This window comes from Peromyscus maniculatus, chromosome 5 (assembly GCF_049852395.1).
Source record: "Peromyscus maniculatus bairdii isolate BWxNUB_F1_BW_parent chromosome 5, HU_Pman_BW_mat_3.1, whole genome shotgun sequence".
Taxonomy (NCBI): Eukaryota; Metazoa; Chordata; class Mammalia; order Rodentia; family Cricetidae; genus Peromyscus; species Peromyscus maniculatus.
In genome coordinates this window covers 46,968,463-46,980,555 of record NC_134856.1, presented here as the reverse complement: position 1 = coordinate 46,980,555, position 12,093 = coordinate 46,968,463, and the positions used below count along the sequence as shown (strand labels likewise).

Below are 12,093 nucleotides of genomic sequence, written 5' to 3'. Positions count from 1 at the left end.
CCTGTTATGATTACATTGATAATGATAATGATATGGTTGTTGAAAATCTACTGAAGACCTATTACTGTGTTAGATCCCCCCCACGTTGCCTTCCTGGGCTGTAAGATAGTCCAGTAGATAAAAGCACCTGCTATCAAGCATGCCTACTTGAACTCTAGCCTGGGGACCCCCAAGAGACCACTGATTCTGCAAGTTGTCCTCTGACCTGCACACTCACATTGTGACCTCTGAGTGCTAGCACGCATGCACATGCGTACACACAGGCACATACAAATAAATTTTAAATGTATTAAAAATTAAATATGTATATCCTGTCCTCTCAGCAATCCTATTTCTATCTCCAGTCTAGAACTGAAATTGAGTCTCTGAGGGGTAGCTGTGTTGTTTAAAGTGTGATAGCTGCAAAGTTGTAGGCATAAGATTCACACTTAGATCCATTCTGACCCCGAGATCTAAAATTCACAACTTATCTTTTTTTTTTTTTTTAACTTCTAAGACTCCTGGATGTATAGGTTTTTTACTATGACTAATTACTTTAATCTAATCCACCAGTTTTTAGGACTTAGGAGAGCCCAGCATTTGATTTATATTTTAAAAATGAACCCAGGGCTGGAGACATGGCTCAGCAATTAAGGTCCTCTTGCTGAGGACCTGAGTTTGGTTCTCGGCACCGATGCTGGATGGCTCACAAATACCTGTTGCTCCAGCTCTAGGGACCTTACATCTTTTTCTGACCTGTGCAAGTACCTGCACACAGAGACACACACACTTAAGTGAAAAATAATAGTAAGTCTTTAAAAAAGAACTCAATGTTTAGTGGCATGCATGTATCTATGTCATTTTAGTCCATGTTACTCACATGGACACCTGGGTTCTGATTGCTCCCTTTGACCAGATATTAGTGAAGTTTCATTACAAATTGATGTTCTGGGTATGTTCATACCTATGCTACAGTATATTAGTTGGAAATATTCACAGGATTATCAAGATACGCCAACAAGGAAGATTAAATGTGAGCATGTATAGTTGACTGATGCCTAAAGCATAGTATAAAAAACCTGATAGATGTTTGTTAATTTATCATAAGCCATGCCCCCATATATTTTCATATTAATTTTAGATTCATTGTTTGGGGATTGACATTGCCTTTTCTACTTCTTGTAAGGAAGTAATAAAATACTATAAATTGAGAACTCCAAGTGGATTGAATTTCCATCATGAAGTTCGGGGCTTTGGGTGGTAATGGTAACTATAGCAGCCATTGGCATTACCTTCTCTGCTGTGGGAAGTACATTACATCTTCTTATTTGAGCCAAATAACAATCCTTATGGGAGTCATCATCATTAAAGAGGTTTATGAGAGTTATATAAAGTCATTATGGATGCATGGTTGATAGTACCTCCATGTCTGACTCCAAAGTTGCGTTTAATATCACATACTAGTTAACCTCTCAATGGCAGCACAATTTAATTATATAAGTAAATGGGGATAAGGTGATTTTTAAAAAAATACCCATACCATGTTCTCAACACATCTCACTCAGGCACCCCTCAGGGAAGCTTTTATACCTTATGCCCCTGATTCTAAAATTCATTTTATGGGGTGTTTTATTTTTGAACAAGGCCTCCTGTGTATGCCTAGGCTGGCCTTGAACATCTCATGTAGCAAACGATGACTGTGAACTCCTGAGGCTCTTGCTTCTACTTCCTAAGTGCTAGGGTTCTAGGCCTGAAACAGTACACCTAGAACCTCATGATTCTTTGGATATAACTTTGTTTATAAAGTTTATTTGAGACAAAGTACATCTGTATTTCTTCTTGATCCTATCTTTAAGAAGCACAGTATCATTTAAACCCCATGAGGACAGATATCCTCTGTACATGAGCCATTTTGTGCTTTAATGTCTTAAGCTAATGCCTGCCCCACAGTAGGCTCTCAGTAAAAATGTCCAATGTTGTTGAATGAGACTGTAGAAGAGAGATTTTACTTATATTTACACTTCCTGTCTCCTACCCAATCCTAATGCACATTGGTTAGATGGCCAGAACTTCCAGCTCCCTATAAAACCCTTTATGACTGTATGCATTCCAGCCTTTTAGATGGGGCTCAGTCTTTGCAATAAAATGTACTTTTTAACTCTAAACACATGCCTGTTTCTCTAAGCACATTCTATGTTTCTTTGCATGACTGCACTCACAGAGGTACAGTTTTAAATGGAAAGGTCACAGATGAACAGGGCTGTTAATAAGGATGTGTTATCAATGTAGTACACCACAGGCTGGCTGTCTGGTGGATGAGCCCAAGCAAACAGGACAGTATAAATATCCGGACAAACTCCCAGGACAGATTTATGATGCCGACACACAGTGTAAGTGGCAATTTGGAGCCAAAGCCAAGCTGTGCAGCCTTGGGGTTATGAAGGTATGTTTCCTCATGATTTCTAACTTGCATTAAGGATGTGCCATGTGCCTGTGTACCTACCAAAAGAATAAACATTTGGTTTGCTGAGGCCAAAGGTTAGCATCTGGGTTATCTCTAAAATGTCATTTGTTTGGCATGATAATTAAGTGGTAATTTTCCTGTCAATGAATTATCCAGGCTTATCCCCCATAGACTATGCATGCCTGGTTTAAATACCAGTTGTCTGCGTCCTTGGAAGAAAATTCCCCCCTTCTTACATGTGGGCTTTATTCCTTGAAGAAAAGCTGAGAATGATCATTCAGGCTAATCATGGATTTGTTATCTTCATGTGCTTTTAAAGTGATGTGCTTAAAATCACCATTACATTAATAAACACCATGTGCCTTTCATCATGTAAGAAAACTATTACAGCAGATACACTCCTTGATACCAGAAAGTTGACAGTCTCTTTAATATTCCTAGCATGCTTTTTGCATTGACTCCTGGAAGCAAGATTATAGCAAAGATCAGTGAGAAAATACAACATCTCAATGTGTAGAAATGAGAGGCCTTGTGCTCTGTTGAAAAAAATGCATTCCTGACAACATTGCAGTCCCAACACAAATAAAATGTCCCATACTTTTAAAGTTAGTTTATTCCCAGCATCCAGTGGAAAACATTGAAGTCTTGGGCACTTGGACTCATGGGAAATAGGAAAGTTGGGAGCTACACTTTTCCTCACTACTTCCATCTCTTCCCCCTCCTCCCCCAATTGCTCCTTCTCCATCACCACCAGCAGCAACGCACGTTGGCAGCAACACTGCCGTCCTGCCTACCCCCACCATCATTCCCAGCAGCTTCTGCATGACCCTCTGTCCTACATGAGACATTCCACTCAAAGATTTATTATATTTGACCTCCATCTTCAAAAACACTTTGAAGTAAAAGTTATTGCCCCCCTTCACCTACATCCCAGCAAAGGTATCCAGCTTGCCCAAAGCCACAGAACTCTTAAATGATGAAATCTAAACAAAACAAATCACCCACATGGAAGTTAAGCCTCTGCCTCCCCTTTGTTGGATACCAGTTTCTCCTAATCTAGCAGTCCAGCAGCCACTGTTGTGACTTGTGTGGTATCTCTGTAGTTTTAAGCACATACTGCTTTTCAGTAAGTCAGCTCACCTACAAAATAGAAGTCCACTCTGGAGAAATAATATCTATCCAGTCACCAACTCAACTGGAAGTTAATGTAACTTAAAAGCATTACTACTAAAAAGCTAATCCATAGCTTCATCCTTTGGGCATATCCTTCATGACACATGGGCATTATATTATGTATTATAGGGTTTTTTTTTTAATGAGCAAATTTGCCTGTTAAACCACAGCATTAGGTGGAATAAACCCATTCACTGAGGAGAATCTCCTAAGCATGCCCTTTGCTCACTTTATTCTGAGATCACCAGCTTTCTCAGTCATCGAATATGTGCACATTGTAAGTACAGAGCTCGTAATAAGTATGGTTTCCTTTAGAAATACAAAGGAGTTCCTGAATGAGTCCCATTCCACAGGATCATGCCTGGTCTGTGTCAGGCAGTGAGCAGGGCATCAGTACCCTGCCATAATCATTTTCTGGTGCCACATCATATTTTTAAAAGATGGTATCTCGGCCCTAGTTGACCCTGGAAAGCATAGTGAAGGGAATTGAAAAATCTAAATGAAAAGAACTGAAATGATGAACTGCTCAGAGATGTCTGGGTGTCTGGGAGGGGAGCTAGGGAGTCTGGGCTAACAGAGATGGTTTAAGATGCCAATGGATGGGGAAGGTGAAATTGATTGATGGCTTCTGAGTGTGGGCTTGTTTTTCCTTTGAACCAGCTTTTGGTATTTTTCTAATATTGTTTACAACCTAATTCATGGCAATATCAAAATAAAAAATATTTTCTGAACAATGGAATCCCATTTTTTAATTTTTTATTTATCTTTCAGGCCTTTATTGTGCTGTCATTATTTTCTTTTTTCTGCCTTTTCCCTTCAATTTTCATTAACGTTTCTTCCTGTCATTCCTCCTAGAAAGGCAGGCTTACACGTGGTAGTTAAAAGCATGTATGCAGGGCTGGAAAGATGGCTCAGGGATTAAGAGTGTGTCCTGCTTTTCCAGAGGACCCAAGTTTAATTCCTGAGCCTGTACTGGGCTCCTTATAACTTCCTGTAACTCTAGCTCCACAGAATCTGACTGCCTTTCTGGCCTCTGGAAGAACATACACTCATATACCAACACACACTTGCATGCACACATGCACACTCTGTGCCTTTGGGAATTAGGCAGACCTGGGGTTAGAGACTTATTCCAACTTTGCCTAGACTCTTGAACACATGATTGTGCCTCCCTTGACCTACATGTCCACACCCATAAGGAGAAAGTACTAGTTCTTCTCTAGCTAATTTGTGAGGATTGTTCTCTGGGTCCAGTAGCATCCTTCTGCATATGAGAGTTCCTCTTGACCTCTTCCTTACATGTTCAACATCACTGCCACCAGAACTGGACTTCTTCACAGAGGCAGAGGTGTCTGAGATGATTTTTTTTTTAACTTGTGCCCACTCTCCTTCTTCTCCCAGCCTTAAATTTCACTTGCATAGCAAATAACACTGTTCTCTCTGTTCCTTCCCATATTATTTGTATGGTCAGTCTGAGGGCTGTAACAAAAGTTCTGAAGCAAAGCTGCATACAGAAAAAAAGAGTTTGCTTTAGGCAACAGTGTAGGGGGTGGTTCATGGGTGTTGCACTGATGTTGACTAGCTCTAGTGAGGGTTTTCCTAACTGTGTCACAATGTGGATGATATCTATGGCTAGAGCATTATGAATGAAAATAATCTCACTGCAAGTGTTAAGCCAGAAAGATAGATAGTGGAGTCATACCCACCCAGGGTGGTTTTATCCTGTCCCTACTCAGATGAGAACTAACCAGAGTTGGCAGGAGAAATACCTTAATCCTTGTTGTATGAAATTTCCTGGGGAGACATAAACACATTCCTCTGCCCCCTCCCTCAGATAGGACACTAACAACGGATCAAGGAGACCACACCACTCAAGTCTAGCTTAGTGAACCAATGAGTTTCTTAGGTTTCCTTACAGGCACATGAATGATTCAGAAACAGGGGTATCACACAACTGTACACCTAGCATGAGTGTTCACTTGAGAAAGCTGCATCCCATCCCTAGAGCTCTCTGAGCACCTTGGAGGCAGCTTGGATAGTTGGACAATCTCCCTCAGCAATTGGTTATTGCTTGTATAACCTTGGAAAAGTGCCTATGGATCGCCCAGAAAAGTATGAGTTTCCTGTAGTTCCTGACTCCCAAGAGCCTTCCTCCAGGAGGGAGTGCTTCAATTAGAAGGAAAGAGCAGCACAGTAACCCCTGTCAAGGGCACTTCTTCACTCGCCTAGAATCTTCCTACGAGACCCCATTTGATAACGATGCCACTGGCCGACATTGACACACTGAAGACTAAGTTCCCAACATATAGGTGCTGGAGGTTCAAACCACACCCAGGGCAGAGCAGTGTTGGTGAAAATGTGTTAGTAATCTGACTTAGGGTTCCATGTCATTTAGATAGACCTAAAAGAGAGTTACCTGGCTAGCAACTGATGAGAAAAACATTCATTCAATGACTATACACTTAAAAATAAATAGTTCCTGCCTAACCAACTTAATTTGATGATGTTTGTTGGAAGATATGAAGCATGGCACAAAAGCCAATTGATGTTTGTATGCTGGTACCTTTCCTGTACTGAACATGAGTAGGACAAAGGGGATAGATACCTCAGAGTTGATTTCAGCCAAGTATTCCCCATTACCATCACATAGCTAGGGCTCAGGCATCCACATTAATTGGCCCATTGAGAGAATTTAAAGCCAAATAGAAATTTGGGGGAAGATATTTGAATACTAGTGAATGTTTTAGTGCCCATCATTTAGAGAGCATTTCTCCCAGAAGGCGTTAGGATATGGGTGTATTTTCCTCTAAGAATTTGACATTGGGCTTAAAGAAGAGAGAATAAATAGAAAGCTTCTAGAAGCTTCTCATAAATGCTCTGTAATATATCACATCATCTTTCAATTTCTATTACCTTTCCCCAAAAGTCTACATCCCAGTTATATCATGCCCTATACAGCTTCAAATATTTAATATTTACTTTCTTGCATGTACAAGCCCTTGTCTATGGATTTCCCATTCTGGAATACTTCATAGCCTTCTGTATGACAAGCATGTAATCATTCTGTACTGTTAAAGATGTGGCCCGAGAGTTACCTCTCTTTCCCCCAAAGGACATTTAAGCAGTCCTTCCTCTGGGTTCCATCTTATGTATCATTAAGAACTTGTGATTAGAAAATTTCTTAATAAAGAAAAATGAAAAAAAATGTTTAGGAAACATCTCCTTAAAAAAAAAGAGAGAACTTGTGATTCCACATTGTAACTATTTATGTATATTTCTTGCTCCAGTTTGTGCAAAATCTGCTTAACTATTTGTCTGACATAACAGTAGATCCTGTTTAGTTAACTATTGGCCTTGTAACAATGGCTGCTGTTCACTGTTTTAGGCATTCCCATTTTCATAAAGTAGATTTTGCTCTCCTCCTCCCTCTCATCTTTCCCTTGGGGAATCATGGGTGATTTATGTGATAGAGCTCCTCAGGCTGGAGAGATGGCTCAGTGGATAAAGTTTGAGAACCAGAGTTGGAGCCTCAGCACCCACTTAAAATCCAGGTTGTTGAGCATGGTCGCTAGCTCAGGAGCCAGGATGGGGGATCTTTGGGTAAGCCGTAGAACCAGTAGACCTTGTCCCAACTAGTAAGTGGATTGAGGAAGATGCCCAACGTTGACCTTTGGCCTCTAAATGCATATGCACACACATGCCCCTCCACATTTAAACATGCATACACACATGCATATCAGACACACATGTGCAAGCAAAAAGAGATGCCACCTGGGCATGCACACCGCGTTACATTCCCAGCGTGGCCTGTCTTTGTGCTGTTTGACTAAAGGACCCACATTTCTCTAACAATCTTCTAAAGATACCTTGCCTCCAATAGAGACTGTGGCTTTCCCCTCTATCTGCAAAGGGGAGGTGCAGTTAGCTTAACACTGTAGAGACTGTGTTAGCAGAACACTTGGGCCACAGATTCAGCCATACCCCAATTCTTCTTCATATGTAATCTTGTTTTTTTCTGGGTCTCTCTTTGTCTGACTCCAGTGTCCCATTAAGCAACTGGTGGAGAATACATGGCCTTATTGATTGTTTCCTGTGAACTCAACAGTAAGGAAATAGGAGTTAAATAATCTAAAATCACACAAAGAGCACTAATAGAAAAGAAAACAGTAAGGCCCAGGCTTCTGAGTCAACAAGGATTGAATTCTTGATTGTATATTTTTGAATGAACTCTTTGAACACGGAGAAAAGATAACCATTGATTTATGTAGAAATAACTGTATATCTTTATACACATATTTTTTACCCTTGAATCCAATAAATCCTCTCCAAGTGTTCTGTCTGACAGAAATCATAGAGATAGTTAGGACAAAAATGACTTATTCGGTAGTGTTCTTAGCTAAAGCTTGGTTGACAAGAGTCAAAGATTAGAGGCAACCTTCAGAATGATCTTTAGACAATGATGAGACAAAGAAAAAAACCAATGTATTTATTTCATTAAAAAATAACTATACGTGAAAACATGGAGAACTAAAAACTACATGTTGAAAAATGCCGTGAGTCCATTTGATACAACCCTACTGTCCAAAATGTAAGGAAAAGCATGAAAGGTGGCAGATATCAGAATGATTGCCTCCAAGATGGGTATTTCAGAGGATGACACTAATGTCCTGTTTTGATTGTGGTGGTGTCTACAATGGTGTATATATTTTGTCAGAGCTTTGAGAACCATATGCTTACAATAGGTGCATATTATTGCAAATTACACCTCAGCAAACCTGATTCTTAAAGTGATGCCAATGGCATGGTCTGGTGGTTGTTGCTTTTTAATTACTGCTTCCACTTAAAAGCTTGGGCAGTGAGATTAAACACAAGGTGTTTCAGCTCTAGCCTAGGAGAGATTTACTGCTGAGAGCACTTGAGTATTCATCTGACATTCTCTGAGTCTCATTTTTCTCATTGCACATTGAAGAGAACAATTGTGGAGTCAATCAAATAATAGTAATGAGGAAAAACTCTTAGCGGTGGGAGTAGGACTTTTGTTGTTTCTTTCTTTTCTTTTCTTTCCTTTCCTTTTCTTTTCTTTTCAATACTGGATTGAATCTAGAATCTCTTCATGCTTGGTAAGAGCTCTTCCTTGGAAGTGTATCCCAGCAGTGCCCCTTTTCACTATATTTTTAAGACTATTTTGTCAGAGTCTCATGTATTTTTTAAGATAGAGTCTCACTATATGGACTAGGGGGTCGTAAAACTAGGTAGACCAGACTGACCTCAAACTCACAGAGTTCTACCTGCCTCTGCCTCCTGAGTGCTAGGATTAGTGTGTGGCACATTTTTAGTTGAAGACTCCTCTTAAGAATTGCAGATTACTTACTACTAGTGAGGATGTAATCTAATTATAAAGTCAAACATTTTAATTCATATATTGACTTATAAAAAATATTTATTAAAGTGTGCCTGGTACCCTGCCCTTGTAGCAGTGACACTATGTTAGGAAGGAGGATGATACATGGAGAATATTTTAAACAAACAGATTATTGGTGAAATGACTTTGAGATAAATAGGTTGAAGGTTGATTTGCGGTAGCTGATTAAATTTTAACTAGTAATGCTGGCATGTTGAGTGGTAGAGTATTTGTCTAGCATGTGTGAAGCCCTGACATACACATACCAACACAAACTCACATACATGCATACACACACACATACACACACACACACACACACACACACACACACACACACACACACAAACACACACACGAGTTCTCAAAGGGAACTTTAGGCAGACTTGAAGGCAATTTAAAAAAATGAGCCACTGTTAGGTATTCAGGTAGCTGGAGATATAGATAGAACAAGATGTGCAAAGGTTGGTGTTTAGAGCAAGCTGGAGGTACTTTCAGAGTGCTGCACCAGTGTGGATAGAGCAGCTGTAATCAGGTATGTGGTTAGTTTTAACTCTCAACTTGATACAACCTAGAATCATCTGGGGAAGGGAGTCTTAATAAGGAATTATCTAGATCTGACTGGCTTGTGGGAATGTCTATGGAGTATTATCTTGATTGTTAATTGATATAGGAAAACACAGTCCACTGTGGGGAGCATCATTCCCTAGTTGGGGTCCCAATCAGTATAAGAGAAGAGAAAGCCAGGTTGAGGGCAAGCAAACAATTATCCATTCATAGATACTTTCCATGATCTGACCATGGACGTGATATGACTAGCTACTTCAAGGTCCTGATATGCTAGGGTGAACTGTAACCTGGAATTGTTATTTGCAGTTAAGCTTTCCTCCTCTAAGTTAGGAGTTTTATCACAGTCAAGGAAATAAAACCACAATAGCAAGAGTTAACCTGTAAGAGATGAGATCAGAAGGATAAAAAGGATTCTGTGACTGACTTGGAAGGGGCCAAGAAGGACTCTGGATTTACCCTGAGCCAGGTGAGACAGCATCACATGGTTTGAGTAGAGAAGTAACATGAACTGAACTGACTGACATGGAAGAATCCCTCTAGCTCATAATACTGGTCAGCATAACTTTCTATAATGATGGGACTGTCCTCTGCTTTTCAATATGATTGCCACATACCATATCTGACTTGAAGGCATGAGATGTGACCAGGGAAAAAGTCATATACAGCTACAGGCCATTGTATCAGGTAATGCCCTGTTGAGAATTCGCTGGGTAGGGATGGATCAAAACAGAATGGCTAGGCTTGTGATAAAGGGTATGACATTGAGGCACATGCAAAGCGGCTGGGAACAGGGTGGTAGCAATGGGTGTGGGAGGCGTTTAGATTCAGGAGATATTTTGAAGGTAAAGTCAGCATGATGGTATAGCTTTAGAAGTCCCGATGAGAGCCTGAGTATGTATATACTCTCTAGAACTTGAGTTTTCAAATGCTTTTAACGTTTTCAACATGTCATATTTTACTAGAAGGAACATGTCTTGTGGAATATAACCAGAGAACACGGGTCAGCAAATGACAGGACCCAGTACAGCCAGCATTGCTTAAATATGTGGTCTTGTTGAGGTGGGGGGATCATATCCAGGCAACATGAGACCTTAGGGGTCTCTGTGGTTATTTCTCTTTCTCTTAAATTATGACTTAAGTCCAGGTAATTATAGATAAGACAAAGTGGGATATGCTGAAGGGGGAGAAAGGGGGAGGTACCAGCAAAAGAGTGCAAGCTCCCCTTTTTGTTTACTTTGAAAGGGAGTTTTCTCAGAGGGTTTTTGTGGTCGTTAAAGCATGTCGTCGGCTATAATTACATTTGACTTCTGCACTTCACCACAGGGGAAATAACATGTCCGTACAGCCTGTCTCGCTTCTCTCTGGAATCCTTGGGTTTTGCCTGCTCTTCTCTAGCTGCGCCTTGTCTCAGCCCTGTGGCTTGGCTTTGGCTGTGGTGTCTAGACCACCATCCCCCAACTCCTTTTTCTATTTTTTTAAGGTCTCCCCCTTTTCTCGCTCTGTGCTGGGATCATTTTGATGGCTGCTGTAGGCATGGGTCGTGGCTCTCCATTGGCTGTAGGAAAGAAAGGTATTTGGTCTTGCGAGTTATGGCTTGAACTGACACTAGGACTGCAGAAGCTCACTAGCAAAATGACCTTTGTTCTGAATGGATGGAAGAGGCCTCGGGCCCTTCCATAGGATTGACTTGAACTGTTGCTATGGAGACCTCTTGCTCCTCCAGTCTGACCTACTCTCCTCACATCTCTTGCTCAATAACTGCCTTCAACTCTAGAGTGCCTTGATCTGGAAGCCCGTATAGATGACAGCCCTGGTTCTGTGTGTTGAGAGGCTATCTCCCAATCCTTTAAAATTACCTCATAGGTCTGGTGTCAGAAGTAAGTTGCCATAGCACTGGGAAAGCACGAGGCTAAGAAAGTGGTGACGATGGTGACAATCATAACGAAGACATTAGGAACTCTGTGAGACACGCTAGATGGTCCCTGTCATTTATCCTTGACAACACCTCTCGGAGGCAGGGAGGTCAGGCGATAGTTTGATAACTTTCAGAGTGGCAACCAGAGGGGTAGGGGGGAAGGAACCTGTAGCTTCTGGGGGTTCTAAAACATGCTGGGGACACGGACTGAGTCCGAGTTGCTTTATTCCTCTTGATCTGTTCTGCCACCCAGGCTATTGTCACTGTTGTCAGAAAACAGATCTCTTGGGCCCAATGAGACGGCCAGGGTAAAGGTGCTTGCTTCTAAGTCTGATGACCTGCGTTGATTGATTGCCAGGACTCATGCAGTGGAAGGAGAGAACTGACTCTCACAAGTTGTTCTTTGACTTCCACATGCGCGCGCATGCGCGCGCGCACACACACACACACACACACACACACACACACACACACACACACACACATCTACCACTTAGGTCCAAACTGTCGGTGCTCTGGACATTAACTAGTGCTACCCCATCACTAAATACACATGAACACGCAGGCGGCACAGACTTCCTGTTTATCTCC

The 12,093-nt window shown here is 41.2% G+C and overlaps 1 protein-coding gene across 1 annotated transcript in view; it reads left to right on the top strand.

Moving 5' to 3' along the window:
* The window catches only part of Adamts18 (ADAM metallopeptidase with thrombospondin type 1 motif 18), a 144,980-nt gene that overhangs the window by 75,745 nt on the left and 57,142 nt on the right, over positions 1 to 12,093 (top strand). The window contains exon 10 of the mRNA XM_006974065.4: positions 2,269 to 2,422. Coding sequence (XP_006974127.1) covers positions 2,269 to 2,422 — 154 coding nt within the window. The remainder of the gene's footprint in view (positions 1 to 2,268; positions 2,423 to 12,093) is intronic.